This window comes from Crinia signifera, chromosome 6, assembly GCF_055691185.1.
Source record: "Crinia signifera chromosome 6, ASM5569118v1, whole genome shotgun sequence".
NCBI lineage: Eukaryota > Metazoa > Chordata > Amphibia > Anura > Myobatrachidae > Crinia > Crinia signifera.
The window spans coordinates 113,660,428-113,676,455 of record NC_139222.1 but is presented as its reverse complement, the minus strand read 5'-3'; the positions used below and the strand labels follow the sequence as shown (position 1 = coordinate 113,676,455).

At 43.5% G+C, this 16,028-nt stretch overlaps 1 protein-coding gene across 1 annotated transcript in view; it reads right to left on the bottom strand.

Annotated features, from left to right (window-relative positions):
- Window positions 1–16,028, bottom strand: part of SYCP2 (synaptonemal complex protein 2) — a 113,043-nt gene that overhangs the window by 3,430 nt on the left and 93,585 nt on the right. Inside the window, exons 17-21 of the mRNA XM_083150084.1 lie at window positions 7,364–7,458; window positions 6,118–6,217; window positions 5,764–5,822; window positions 5,602–5,680; window positions 4,164–4,220 (exon numbers count right to left, since the gene is read on the bottom strand). Coding sequence (XP_083006210.1) covers window positions 4,164–4,220; window positions 5,602–5,680; window positions 5,764–5,822; window positions 6,118–6,217; window positions 7,364–7,458 — 390 coding nt within the window. The remainder of the gene's footprint in view (window positions 1–4,163; window positions 4,221–5,601; window positions 5,681–5,763; window positions 5,823–6,117; window positions 6,218–7,363; window positions 7,459–16,028) is intronic.

Genomic DNA, 16,028 nt, shown 5'->3' with positions numbered 1-16,028 from the left:
CACTTAAGGGGAGGGGGCTCGGGGCCCCCACTCGGCCCTTCCATCAGACTTTGGCCTGGGTAATTTGTACCCCCTACCCCTTTCTCTGCAACCCTGATAATACCACACAATAATGCCCCTTACACATGACGCACAGTATTAATGTCCTTATAAACATAATGCCCCTTACACATTATGCCAACCTTTATTAATGCCCTTCATACACATAATGACACACATAATGCCCCTTACACATATGTTGCACATTATTAATGCCCTTATACACATGACACACATAATGCCTGTTACACATATGTCGCACATTATTAATGCATTTATACATGACACACACAATGCCCCTTACACATATGCCGAACGCTATTGCACAACCAACCCACCCGCAGACAGCACTCGCACAGCCGCTAACACTGTGCCTCTGCTTGGATACAGATGTTTCCTCATACATCTTGCCTCAATGGCCAGTTCTGCTAAAGTTGGGTGCCTTTTTTGCTGAAATTTCGTCTTATTTGCATTGTTATGTGACCAGGGCACACAAGGAGCTTCTGATGAAAATGATATGCGGCATGCCTATATTCTGTGTACGAATGTGGCTGTACCTGCATACGGAATGCTATGTTACAGTGATTTCCATATACACTATTTCATACGCAGATACAGCCTCACTCACCCACAGAATATAGGCATGCTGCATATCATTTTAATCAGCAGAAGCTGCTGGTGCCCCTAGGCATTCCAAATGCCCTAGGCAGTTGCCTAGTTTGCCTAGGGACGGCTCTGGTTCTCTGTGCACTGTATATGTCCTTCTACACCCGCTTCTCACACTACCTACCCTAACTCTGTACTTATTTTCTTTTCTCTATTTTGACACTATCATTCAGAACTACACTATTGTAACAGAGCCCTGGTTCCTCAATCCTGCGCATTTCCTATTCACTCTGCATGCTTTCTGCCCCCTAGCAGGGTGTGTTGTGGCATGGGTCACGGTGCAAGGCTGTTAGGGGTCAGGTGGAGGGGGGAGAGGAGGAAGGAGGAGGGAGAGGACTAATTTGTCCATTCTCTTTACCTGCTGCCTCATGTCCTGCCCATCTCTGCCATGATCACTTCTTGCCTCAGGTCTCCTTACATGCACCTCATGTCACCTGCCTGTCTCCCCCTCCCTCTAGATCAGGGGTAGTCAACTCCAGTCCTCGAGAGCTGCCAACAGTTAACGTTTTCCATGTCTCCTCACAGAATCACAAGTGAAGTAATTAGCTCCACCTGTGGATCTTTTAAAATGTATGTCAGTAATGAGTGCACCTGTGAGGTGAGCTAGAAAACGTGAACTGTTGGTAGCTCTCGGGGACTGGAGTTGGCTACCCCTGCTCTAGATTGTAAGCTCCTTAGAGCAGGGCCCTCATCCCTCCTGTTCTAACAACACTCTTCTTTCCTTTCAATTACAGCTCTCCTAAGGCCCCCATACACTAGCCGATTTTGGTCAGATTTCAGCCAGATCAGTCGGATCTGGCCGAAATCTGACCAAAATCGGCTAGTTTTGATGTCCCCTCAGATCCGATGCGCGGTCCCGTGCGCATCGGATCTGCGTCGGGTGGTCGGACCTGCTGCACGTCAGACCACCCGACTTGGGACCTAGTGGGGCGGCGAGGCGGTAGAGGGAGCAGGGGGGGCTGGGGACGCTGCGGGGGACACAGGCGGCATAGAGCCGGGCAGGGGGAGCCGGCGGGAGCTGTCAGTATTGAATAAAAAAATACAATGCATGGGCGGCCTGTGATTGGCTGAGCACTCTCTCAGCCAGTCAGCAATTGGCTGAGAGAGCGCTCAGCCAATCACAGGCTGCCCATTCATTGTATAGGCTTTTTTTCTAGCACTGACAGCTCCCGCCGGCTCCCCACCTGCCCGGCTCTATGCCGCCTGTGTCCCCCGCCCCCCCTGCTCCCTCTACCGCCTCGCCGCACAGACGTGTCCCCCGCAGCGTCCCCAGCCCCCCTGCTCCCTCTACCGCCTCGCCGCACAGACGCTGTCCCCCGCAGCGTCCCCAGCAGCGGGGGACACAGACGTGTCCCCCGCAGCGTCCCCAGCCCCCCTGCTCCCACCAGCTCCCACCTCTGTAGCCCCCCCCTGCTCTCCCGGGTTTTTTACATGTGATAAATCGAGACGATTTATCACATGTAAAAAATGGCACATCAAGTGCCAATCTAATCAAGCTCCCCCGGGGAGCAGCCGGGGAAGCTCAGGGGGAAGTCGGGGGCGACTTGTCCTAAGGACAAGTCGCCCTAGTGTATGGGGGCCTTTACTCACCTACAATCTATACCTGCATCTATTCTCATTCAATTCCCTATATCTCAGCTGTATTGTGTACCAAGATTTGTACTGTTAATTGTGCTCTGTTTTTGTTCTTCTGTCACTGTTATGTCTAGTTCTGTATACCCTGTACTATTACTATATGTACGGCGCTGCGTACCAATTGTGGCGCCTTATAAATAAAAATATAATAATAATAAAACGAGTGAAAACCGCTCAGTGTGTAATCACGGAGCAATTTTCAGCCCAGTGATTTTCCCCATCATTGCGTTCCATACACACTGGGCAAAATTGCCCAGTGTGTATCACATTCCAGTGTTTAGCAAAGTGACTATCAAACACGCAATATGTCACTTGTTTATTGTATCACATTCCAGTGTTTAGCACAGTGACTATCAAACATGCAATATGTCACATGTTTATATAAGAAAATGGCTATCAAGAACCACCTAGAGCAGGGCTGGGCAACATCGGCCCTCCGGATGTTGATGAACTACACATCCCAGGATGCTTTGCATTAGTTTTGCTATGTGGCCATGTTGAAACTGATGCAAGGCATGCTGGGATGTGTAGTTCATCAACATCTGGAGGGCCGGTGTTGCCCAGCCCTGTCCGAGAGGGAAAATGTACAGATGGAGCAGGGCTAAACTTTGCAGGGGCTGGTGATTCTTTCGCCAGCCCCGCCAGCCGCCGGCTCCCGCCACGGGGGCGCGCGCGCACACGAGACGCTCGTGCGCCCCGTGGCCATGGAGCTTCCCCAGGTCCCTGCCGCCGGTCCCCCTCGCTGCCCTGACCCCCCCCAACCCTGCCCGTCTCCCTGAGGCGGAGACGGGCAGGATGCCGCTACCCCGCTGACGGAGGATTGGGATGCGCGTGCGCGTGAGACGCACGTGCGTCCCAGTTCAGTGTAGCCCCTGTCCGCATGCGCTCGCCATGCGCCCGGCCAAAGATGACAGGGGCTGCATCTGTATATCATGCAAGCATTTCCTTCAATGCTTTCCAACCTTTTTTGAATCACGGCACCCTAGAGTAACCTGACTTTTCTTTCATGGCACTCCCTAGGCCTAATGTTTCTTATTATAAAATTTATTTAAAAAAAAAACATGTAAATTGTGTTTACTGTATATGTCACCCTTAGGTTTTAGGTCTGTCTACCAGTACTGGCCTTGCCTATTACATTCAGTAAAAATAATTTGAATTAGTCCTGGACCACCAACATGTGGCACCCCTGCAAAATGTTCTGAGGCACACCAGGGTGCACGGCACACAGTTTGCAAACCAATGATTTCATTTAAAGGTCACTATTTAAACTACATACTGTAAAAAATAATGATAGGGTCTTTGTTACATTATGTCATACTCCTGGGAATACAATAGATTTATTTTGCAGTGACATTACATCTGCAAGCAATGACTGGAGGAATACAGCACTATACTACCTCCCCTACACAATAGGCCAGTGATTTTCAACCTTTTTACCTTGCGGCACACTAAATAAGATTTGAAAATTGCCAAGGCACACCATGAGATCCCCACAGGGCAAAACACATTGGCCCCCACAGGAAAAAAACAAACCTATTGCCCCCATATAAAAAACAATCACACTGGTCCCCAGAGGTAACACAAATAAAATACGTTGTCCCTTTAAATGAAAAGAAGAGACCAGTAAATAACAATTGAACTGGTGGTGGCTGTAAACTAGTTTGGGCATCTCTAGATCTGGAGGCACACTTGAGAACAGCTCAAGGCACACTAGTGTGCCACGGAACAGTGGTTGAAAACACTGCAATAGGCTATAAGATTGGTGTACTCTACAAGTATATTATTAGTACTAATTGACAGATAATAGAAATTGAGGAAATTACCATTTCTTTCAAAAGTCGTTCTTGAACAGTCTTCATATTTTCTTTCATAACATGCATCTAAAAAAAATATACACACACACAACAGTATTGGGTATTTTCTTGTACAATTTATAATAAGCCTCTCTCTCTCTATATGTACACAGTTAAGAAAAGTCACTTTTAGCTTAATTTTATCCATAAGCACATCTATTAATTTAACAATGGGCTATACAGTAGTCTACAGTTCTAAATGCACAACAAACAAACAAAGGGGGGGATTTGGAGATAGTGGTGATAGTGCTCACAGCATCCAATTAGCTTGTAAATGTAATTTTATAGGTTGTCCTAGATAAAAAACAGAACATGACTGGTCGCTTTTATCAACTTCACTATCTCTCTGCAATTTGATAAATCTCCCCCATGTGCACATACAGGGAAATGTTAATGAATTGCTTAATCGCGATCCCAGGTACAACCCGGTCCGGCGCTTTCAGTTTAAACCCAGGTGCAACCTGGGTTTAACCCTTCTTATAGCCCAGGTCCAAATGCCTGGTTGGTCACCCAGGTTATTCGGTTTGGTGCGGTCACCCCACACCGCAAGGCATTACTGCTGTGGGTTATTTGTTCAATGTGAAAACACATTGTAAGAGATCCACAATTGAAGCTAATTATTTAACTTGTGATTGTGTGAGGAGACCTGGAAAACATGCACTGTGTGGGGTCCTGAGGACTGATTTTGAGAGCCTGTGGGCTAGTATACTGTGAACGGGTGTTTGGATATGGACTACATTTTCACATTTTGGCCCTTATTCTGATTGAGTCGGACGGCTGCGTCTTCGGTCAAACGGCCGATGTTTTGTGTTTGCGCATGTGCAGAGGCGTTTCTGTGCATGTGCGAACGCCTTGCATGTCTGAACACAGTGTGAATTCCGTGCAGAACAGGATCGTACGACCCATCCGAGCAGGGGGTGGAGAGGGGCATGAAGGGCTGTTTGGGCTCATTACCATATGCGTACGTCCCGCATTTCATGGGCGTTCCCATGAAAACGCTGGGCGTACGTATGGTAATCCGTCCGTGACGCACGTGTGGGGGGCGGACAGCTGACATAGCCGGATGCCAGCTGCCCGCCCATATCCCTGCTTTCACACAGAAAAAAATCCCAGTGGTCTGATACACTCGGAGCTGTCTGACCGCTCAGTCCATCATTCGATGGTCGGCGACCATCGGATGATGTGGAAGGTTCCCACAGATGGTGGAGTTGTTGACATGAAACATCCATTTGCGGTCTGTTCGCTCGGTGTCTTACCGCATTCGGACGGTATGAGCGATCCGTACGGTAGGCGGGGCTAAGAACACTCGGTGGCCGTCCGAAAATACGCATCCGTCCGAGTAAACTAGAATAAAGGTCTTAAAGTGGAGTTTAAAAATGTATTTTTAGTAGCATAATGTGTTACATACTTCAGAGTCATAGATCTTGTCTTCATAGTCAGTACTCTGGTAAACATTATTTTCAAATGAAGCCTTGAGACAATCAATCCTGAAATTAAACAGTTACAGAATACTTATATCAGGAGTGGAAACAACTTTAACCCTTACACCAGAGCATGGAAGCGTACAAACCTCCTTTGTTCGTTTTTGTGATAGATGCTTAAAGTTTGTGTCTGTTTGTTCCAAAAATTCTGAAAAAAATAAATATACAAAATACAGAATGAGAAGCTGCTGATATGACCTTAGGTCTCATCTTATTACTGTAGTAGGCATTTTGACCAAAGCGGATGAGGGTTATAAAGGCGAGAGATCTGTTTTTTTTTATGCTCAATCAGATACAGGCTATGTGAACAGATTTATCTGTGATCTTACATTAGGCCCTGTAAGTAGAAAGAGGAAAACAATACGTTTGCAGCTTTTTCCGATATTGGATACAGGTGAAACTGGATGCATATAAGGTATTTTTTTGTTTGAAATAATTCTTACTGTGAATTCTTTTTCCATCTGTTTTAGATTCTGGGAATCTTTTTCAAAGTGTTCAATTTCTTGTAACACAGTCTGTTGGAATTTTTCAAGATGCATAATTCTAAAGCAGTAAAAGTAGAAATAACCTTTCATTAAGTGATGTACAATCAGGGCATGAAGTTCTGTACAATTAGGGCAGGGGTGTCCAAACTTTTTGCGACGAGTGCAAGATTTGGTGAAGTGTAAATGTGTGGGGGCTGACCATTCAGCCTGACATTCTTTGAATCATTAATCACATCAGAATGGTCCCCCACTCTGCCCCCATTCACTCTATGTCCCCCAGCCTGCCCCTTCACTGTATTTCCCCTAGCCTACCCCTATTCACTGTATGTTCCCCATTCTGCACCCATTCACTCTGTCCCCCAGCCTGCCCCCCTTCTATTAATGTCCATCAGTGCCTCCATTCATTGTATGTCCCCAAACCTGACCCGCCTTCACTGTATGACTCCCATTCACTATGAACCCCACTCTGCCTCCATTCACTGTATGTCCCCCAGCCTGCCCCCCTTCTCTTAATGTCCATCAGTGCCTCCATTCATTGTATGTCCCCAAGCCTGACCCTCCTTCACTGTTTGACTACCATTCACTGTATGAACCCCATTCACTATGTACCCCACTCTGCCCCCATTCACTGTATGTCGCCCAGCCTGCCCCTGCTCCCCCTTCTCTGAATGGCCATCACTGCCTCCATTCACTATATGTCCCCCAGCCTGACCCCCCTTCACTGTATATCCCCCACTCTGCCCCCTCTCTTCTCTGTAGGTTTCCCAGCCCCTTGTGTGAGCCAGAGGAAGGAGAGGCAAAGCAGGCATTGCAAGGACAGGAGATGCTTGGGCTCCCGCTGCTGCCCTCCTCCGCTCTGCATGTTATGGGAGCAAGCTTCCCCCTTGCTGCCCTCCTCCCCAAACACTGCTGTCACTGTGATTGTGGAGTAGGGTGATATACGATTGCAGCAGCAGGGGTAGGACACCAAACACATCTGACTGTGGCAGACGGCACCTCCTCACTGCAGCAGACAGCAAGGTAAAGGCGTGCTCGCCGGGTCCCCACCTTTAGTGTCCTGTGCTGTGTTTCCCACATCTGATGCTCTGCCCACTTCCAGCTGGAGGCTGCGGGCCACATGATATGACAGCACGGCCCGCAAATGGCCCTCGGGCCTGACTTTGGAATACCTGAATTAGGGTATAGAAAAACCCCCAGAACTGACCTGCATTCCTTTACTTGGACATCCATTGAGGTCAGATGTTTCTGAGCTGACTTCAGTGAATACTTTGTGAAACAATCCATTTTTTTGGATCGATTCTAAAAAAAATTCAACAAAATTAGAAAATCTTAATATGTCTTTATTGCAGATCTGAAAATCCCTGGTATAAAAGGGATCCATAAATTATAATGGGTCATTCATACTGGGTCATAGTTTATAATAAAGGGAGTCTATTGTGCTAAGGCAAGCCATTTCCTATGTAAAGCTTTCAACATATAGGGCCAATGTAATAGAGTGTGAGAATCAGAAAGTCAGATATTTTGGGAGAGTGTTCCTATTTTTTTAAGCGGCAATCATTTACATGGCAAAATGAACCTGGTTTCTCAGTATAGAAAAAAAAAAGAGAAAACTCTCACTTTCTAATTCTCACACCCTATTACATTTGGCCCATAGTATTCGTTACCAGTAACACTACTAATCAGGTGGTTACGACTATGCCAAGTTGGTATAAAACCAACATCAAATAATTTGTTGTATTGATGGAAGTGTTCAAAGTGTTGTACTGTATTTACATTTCACATTATAATGAATTGGAGAATTTATTTAGAATTTTGTAGGACATGGTTAAATGGTCAAAACATTTTTTATCATTTTTGGGGTTATGGTTAGAAGGGTTAGTATTAGGCACTTGGGGGAAGGTGAGTGTTAGGCTGTGGAAAAAGATGATTCGGGTTAGGCACTAGGGGGAGCACTAGCATTTGGCACCTGGCAAGTGGCTAGGGTTTGATTTAAAATTACACAAAAAAAAAAAAAAAAAAAAAAAAGAGTCAAACTTTTCAGTGTTCACTATTTGCTTGTTGACTTTTGACCCTGTCAATAAAACTCCATGTCAACTATTTAACAGTCAACATACTGACTGTATTTAGACAATCTTTTAATCTACACCATCTATACATATCTCTGGCACAAACCTCATCTTTCCATATCATATTCAGAGAAAAACCATATTTAAATATCTCCAATTCCTCTTATTTTACCTTATCACCATAATAAACCACCATAATTTAAATATTTTACAAAACACTAGAATACAATGTTTTGTTGTATTACTCCTTCAGCTACCATCATTGTTTGTCACCAAGTTTGACCGCCGGGATGCCGGATATGGCTAATGGTGGGTCCTGCGCATTGGGTTCTTTGGACAGAGCTGGCTGCTGCACTTGCCTGGTGACCGGTCCGGGCTATTTTGGCAAATGATTATTAGGTTGGTAGTGCTGCGCTCCACTACTTGGTGGAATGTATGTGGGCTTATTTGTTAAAAAATAGGTTTTTACTCAATGTAGAAAAAGCATACAGAAAAAATACATATATATATATATATATACACACACACACACACACACACACACACACACACACAAACACACACTTAGTGTGTGTATAAATTACAGTATCAATTGTATCAAGTACAGTATCAATTACAAACAGGGCAACTATATCACTATGCAGTGGTGATATTATTGGGAATAAAATTGGAATATAGATATAAAGGCACAGTAAATACTTTGTGCCAAATGTTGATGGTCTTTTTCCAAAGTTGTTAATCTCAAGCCGTGGTATTCAACGGATATAAAAGAAAAATAAACAACAATAATCAGTTTTTGCTGTGTGTATCTTATTTCATAGTAAAGGGTGTCTATACAATGAGAAGGTGGACTATTGGGATGCAGTCAAAATCCCGACGGTCAAAATCCCGAATGGGTCAAAATACAGACAAGGACAAAATCCCAACATTAAAAATCCCGACAGGGTCAAAATCCCGACACATAGAATGTACAGGTGAAACAGTCGACATGACTTTCCGTCGACAGGTGCGAGGTCGACATGGGTTTTTTCACTGTTTTTTGAGCCGACATGTGCCGACAGGCGTATTTCATGCCCTACCATCCACTAGGGCGTGGTGGGAGAATAAAATAGTGTGCCGAGCGCAGCGAGGTACCGTGCCCGAAGCATCGCAAGCGATGCGAGGGGCTGCGGTTCACTTCCAACTGTGTCCATGTCGACTGTGTCAAAGTCCGGGTAAAAAAACTGAAAAAACCCATGTCGACGGAAAGTCATGTAGACTGTTTCACCTGTACATTCTATATGTCGGGATTTTGACCCTGTCGGGATTTTAAATATCAGGATTTTGTCCATGTCGGGATTTTGTCCATGTCGGGATTTTGTCCTTGTCGGGATTTTGACCCATTCGGGATTTTGACCCATTCAGGATTTTGACCGTCGGAATTTCATACCGAATCCGGACTATTTCCCTGTAGCGTACCAAGACTCACGTTGAATTAGATGGAATAAAACTTATAACGGTTTCTTTGATACGGTCCTGGGAGAACTCCACTGTTTTAAAAGAGGTGAAGGTGATCTGCTTTTTCCATAATTATTCAAAGTGTGCACTGGTGTTTCCACATGTGCTCAAACGAAAAGAAGAATAAAAGAAAGACTCATGTGTAGCACACAAGTGAACAATTTCTTATTAGTTGGTGAGTGAGGGGCTGAAAAAACTTAGTATATTTGACAGCGTACCTCACTTATTCTGGGTACACACCAGGACGACAAGGGTCTGATCCCATCAATCTAGATATAATTCCGACCGATTGGATTTAGATTGTGTGGTGATTGGGCCCTATTCTGTCCTGGTGTGGACCGATACCGATCAGATGCACGGTCCCGTCGGTCCTTATTCAGATCCTACCTGCAGCAGGTAGGATCTGAAGAACGACCATACTCCCGGGTGCGGATCGCCATCGGATCAGAAAGAAACACTGATGACCCGCTCACAATGTGCATCATGAGCGGGTCGTCTTGGGGTGTACCCCGCATTACCCTAGTGCTTGTGATAAAAAACATAAAGGTTTCTTTAAGTAATGGGCGTACCCCCCACTCACGGTGTTATCTGTAGTTTTCAAGCCTAAAAAGGTTTCTTTAAATATGTTATCCAAAGTGGTCTTGTGTGGTTATACTTATACGAGTGTCAGAGTACACCGTGATCTGATGACTCCAGTGATTAAGGGTACATACGGAATAAAAGATAATTCAATGTGTGATTGAATGTATTTAATAAGAAAGTTCCACCAATATTGAACCACCGTCACTTGGCATACCTTACTCACCCCTTTTAAATGGGGGCCAATGGCCATAAAGGTTTCTTTATCTTTCCCCGGGTTTTACCAGAAGTCAAAAAAAAAAACCTTCCCATAAAGTTTTAAGGAGCCAGGCTTGATAAAAAGTTTCAACTGTTTTTAATCCAAAAATGCTACAAATATCTCACATAGAACATCATGGGGACTACAACAATTTAAAAGTCCATAGTAAAATCCAAACAATGAAAAAAGTCCTTTATGGGTGTTGGCCCCCATCTAAAAGGGGTGAGTAAGGTATGCCAATTGACCGTGTTTCAATATTGGTCGAACCTTCTTATTGAATACATTCAATCACACATTGAATTACCTTTATTCCGTATGTACTCTTAATCACTGGAGTCATAAGATCACGGTGTACTTTGACACTCATATAAGTATAACCACACAAGACCACTATGGATAACATATTTAAATAAACCTTTATAGGTTTGAAAACTACAGATAACATCGTGAGTGGGGGTACACCCATTAAAGAAACCTTTATACAGTATGTTTTTTATCACAAGCACTAGGGTAAGTGAGGTACGCTGTCAAATATACTAAGTTTTTTCAGCCCCTCACTCACCAACTAATAAGAAATTTTTCACTTGTGTGCTACACATGAGTCTTTCTTTCATTCTTCTTTTCGTTTGAGCACATGTGGAAACACCAGTTCACACTTTGAATAATTATGGAAAAAGCAAATCACCTTCACCTCGATTAAAAAGTGGAGTTCTCCCAGGACCGTATCAAAGAAACCGTTATAAGTTTTATTCCATCTAATTCAAAGTGAGCCTTGGTACGCTCCAGGGAAATAGTCCACCTTCTCATTGTATAGACACCCTTTACTATGAAATAAGAAACACACAGCAAAAACTGATTATTGTTGTTTATTTTTCTTTCATATCTGTTGAATCCGGCTTGAGATTAACAATTTTGGAAAAAGACCATCAACATTTGCCACAAAGTTATAAGTATTCACTGCGCCTTTATATCTATATTACAATTTTTTCCCAATTGTATGTTTTGAAGAAAAGGTGTAACTTCAGAAATTATTATTTTTAGGCAGCATTGTGCCACGAATAATCCATCAATCTTTTTGACAGTGGTGATAATATTGCCTGCTGTGCTGGGTGGGTGGAGATTTGGGTGGGGGCAGATGATGTTAAAGTCCTGATTTCCTTGGGGTGTGTCTTTTGGGGGGGACCTATGATGGTCAGACGTACCCGATGGTGGGTAAGGTTGCGGTGTCCCACTGGCCTGTACCTGGAGTATCCTAGGATCCTGGGCTGTCACCACTGGTGTCCTGTGTGTGGGCATGCAAGCAGGTGATGGGGGGGGGGGGAGAGAAGGTCCAACGGTGGGTTGGGGCAATGATCTTTGTGTGCCTCGAGGTGCCTGGGCTTTGCTGCACAGGAGAGGGAGGGGCGGAGCGAGAGAGGTGTTGTACTTTGGAGCGCCGGGGTTGGTTGCGTCACCCGTGGTGAGATGCCCGCCAGTGGGTGTTCTTCCTTTGCCGCGGGTTGGTGCCGATGTGGTTGGAGAGGTTGGTGGGGACGGTGGGTCTGGGCTTGCCGTGTGCTGCCTCTCCGCAGGTCGCAGGTTGACACAGTCGACATGGGGCGGTATTCAATGACCTGAATCGTTGGTCACAGCGATTCAGATTTTACATTCGCCAGCCATTCACCGTTTTTTTACGTCGATTCGCCAAGCGTCGGGAGTCGCCGGGACTAGCTGTGTCACCCTATTCAACGTGGCTGAGAATCGCCGCCCCCAACGGCGATTCTCAGCCAATCCGGCGTTTCCCTAAACAGCTTCAGTACTGTAAGAAATTGCAGTGAAATGCAAGAAAAATGCAAATTACCCTGAAAAAACGATTCCAATACAGCAGACTGCAAAAGCTGTGTAATCTCCGCAAACGCCAAACGAAGGAGTGAGGTGGGGAGGAGAATCATGGGTAAGTGAGGTGCACCATGGGTAAGAACATTGCTTTGTGGGAGAAAAAAAAAATACCAGAAAAAATTAAATATATATTTGTATAGCACTTCTACGACCATCACATCACACAAGGGCAGCAAATAATAATACATTACACTTGCAGAGTTAAATTGAACACTTAAAACCAATTATTTCCCAGGTTCCGATAAAAGTTCACCACAAAAAGATGACGAGGGACACTCGGTGAGGAACGGCTATATGAAACAAGAAATAAGAATCGCCAACCTCTCATTGAATACACTTTTGGCGATTCATGGTGATTCCCGTCGACTACCGGCGAATCCCCATGAAAATTCCTATAGACAAAAACCGGCGATTTGTAGAGAATAACATTTGGCGATTGGTGCTTCATTCACCGGTCGTCATCGGCGAATAGAGGTCGTTGAATAGGGTGATTCGCTTTTTCAGCTCAAAAAATCGCCGGCACACACGAAAAAAACACAGAATCGCCATAAAACTTGGCGATTCTGCCTCATTGAATACCGCCCATAGACACCATATCGGTGCACCACTGTGCTCACCATGCTTTGGGAACACTATTATATTCTCCCTCCATTCCCTAGTGGATGATAGGGCATGAAATACCGCCTGTCGGCACATGTCAGCTTAAAAAAAAAAGGTGAAAAACCCATGTCGCCTTCCAAATGTCAACCTAATGCTCATGTCGACTTAAAGCCATGTCAACTTTTTGAGTGTGTCGACCTTCAGATGTTTACCTAATGATGAATATCCTCTGAATGTATACTTCAAAAACATTGTCCTTTTCCTCCTTAACTCTTCAATTGCAGCCCCTATAAGAGTGAAATGTGTGTGTGTGTGTGTGTGTGTGTGTGTGTGTGTGTGTGTGTGTGTGTGTGTATGGTTCTCTCCCTTGTTTAAGATATGTTTGTATTGGAGATTGTGTATTACAGCTTTATGTGTACCTTTGCTTCTAAATTACTTCTCTTTTCTGTGTATTGTATGCGGTAAAAACTACTTAAAAAAACTAAACAAAAAACAATCATAATACAGACACCATGTAACTGTATATGTTGACAATTAAAATACAGATTCAGTCAAGATGTTGACAGAAAAAATGTAGACAGTCAAAATGACGACATATATTAAATAATGGTTAACAGACATAACGGACAAGATAGCTTCCTACTTAGAGAAGTACACTGCACTTGCTGGCAAACAGACATCCAATCAGTCATATTTCCTTAAATATTAGAAGATCTATTTTGGCTACTCTAAAACTTTTCATATTTGCACAAGATCTTGCATTATTGACTGCGTTATAGGAACAGGAATCCTGCATGACAGTGACAATTATGTAATTGTATTGGTCACAAATTATTTTTATGTTTTAACATATATTTCTATTAAATGGTATTTTGACCATACCCATCGGTTGAACTAGCAGCACTACTTATTTAAATTTCCTTGTTTTTTTATTGGATTGGCCATCCCATTTTAAGTGGCTTTTTAGTGGCACACCTTCTGGCAGCACCCGATATCAATACCTTGGTATTCTTTAACAGTTTTACTATGTCTGCACAAAATATAGACATCTAAGTTCAATAGGTGGACTGGCCCCACCTTCTAGCTTCAATACTAACTTGATAATAACTTAATATAGGCCTACCGATGTCTTTTTATATGTTTGCACACATTTCTGTGAATAGGGAGTTCTATATACATATATACATATATATATCTTATATATTTAGCCAGATCTGTCACTCATCCCCTGTGTGTGTAACGTTCCCGCCCAGCGTTCTACACAAACCCAAGCTTCGCCAACCTATACATGGGGGTGGTCGAGGACCGACATGTGTGGGGGAGCGGGTTTGGGGCGAGCCTGGTCCTATACGGACGTTATATAGATGATTTATTTATTATTTGGGATGGGGATTTAGTATCACTTCAAAATTTCACAGATCAACTAAATTCTAACGAGTTTGGTCTTAAATTTACTAGTAATCATAGCACTAGTCACATTAGTTTTTTGGATGTCGCCCTCCATGTAAAAAACAATATGCTGACAACTGAGACCTATGTCAAGCCAGTTGACCAAAATAGATATTTGAATTACCAAAGTTCACATGCAGATAATTGGAAAAAAAATATCCCGAAGGGACAATTGGTCCGTATAAAAAGAAACTGTTCCACCAATGATGCTTACTCTAAACAAGCAAATATGCTATTAGAATCGTTTCGAGAACAGGGGTACCCAGAGACTATCCTCAAACAAGCAAAACAAGAAGTGGATAAAATGGATAGAATCAATCTATTAGGGGAAAATAAAAATAAAAACAAAAAGAATACAAAACAGAACGTAATGAGAGAAACCAGTGAAGGGATGACAGGGCTATTTGTAACTCAATACAATGGATGTGCGAAAGAAATTAGAAATATAATTAAAAATAATACTGCTATGCTTCTACAAGATCCCCTCTTGAAAAACGAGATCCAACATAATGGCAAAATGATTTTTCGTAAAGCAGATAACTTAAAATCAAAATTAATACATAGCCACTTTTCAAATACAGTCAAAAGAGGTGGGAGAGAGAATACCAATAATGAACTAAATTGGTTACCCCCAAAGCCAAAGGGATACCATCGATGTGGGAAAGAAAAATGTATGACATGCCTAATAGCACCCAGAAAAACAACTAGTTATAAATCTAATATCAATGGCGAAGTGTTCCAAATAGAAAATTTCATAAACTGTGGCTCTACCTATGTTATTTATTTGCTCTCCTGCGGTTGCGGGAAGCAATACATAGGTAGAACAACAAGAACATTACACGTAAGAGGAATGGAACACAGAAGAAACATACTCAATGGAGTAAAAACACACTCAGTATCAAGTCATATACACAGATGTCAGGGAGGAAGGGTGGACGATGTGACAATAATTGGGATCGAAAGTATTAAAAGTACCAACAGAGGTGGCGACAGATTTGGTAAACTATGTCGCCGTGAAGCATACTGGATCTACAGAATGGATTCATTAATGCCAAATGGCTTAAATGACGCAATAGAACTAAATAACATCTAGTCATAATCTATTTGATGTTGCATACGCCCACCCCCCCGCCCCTATCATTTTGTGTTTATGTAATAATAAACTAGATATAACTATAATAGAAATTATAACTTATTGCTTTCTGCACTAGTTTTGATATCCTCTTCATCCCTTTTTTCTGTCCATCTTCTATGCCCCATTATCACACTGGGTTTATTGTCCATAACCAAAATAAAAGGGAACTACGTTCTTATTTCTGTAATATAAGTGTTGTGGGTCGCCGGGGCGCCCAATTCGAGCTCTCTGCGCCTGTGGGACCGGAGGTCCATCTGGACCACATGTGCAGAGACCCGGGTGGCGCCTAGATGAAAACACGAACACTACCCAGAACCCAATTAGATAACTTCTGGTTCAAAAGAGAAAATGGATTTAGAGCTATGTTATAGCTGTGATGAAATAATGTAGTGGGCCAGATATGTGT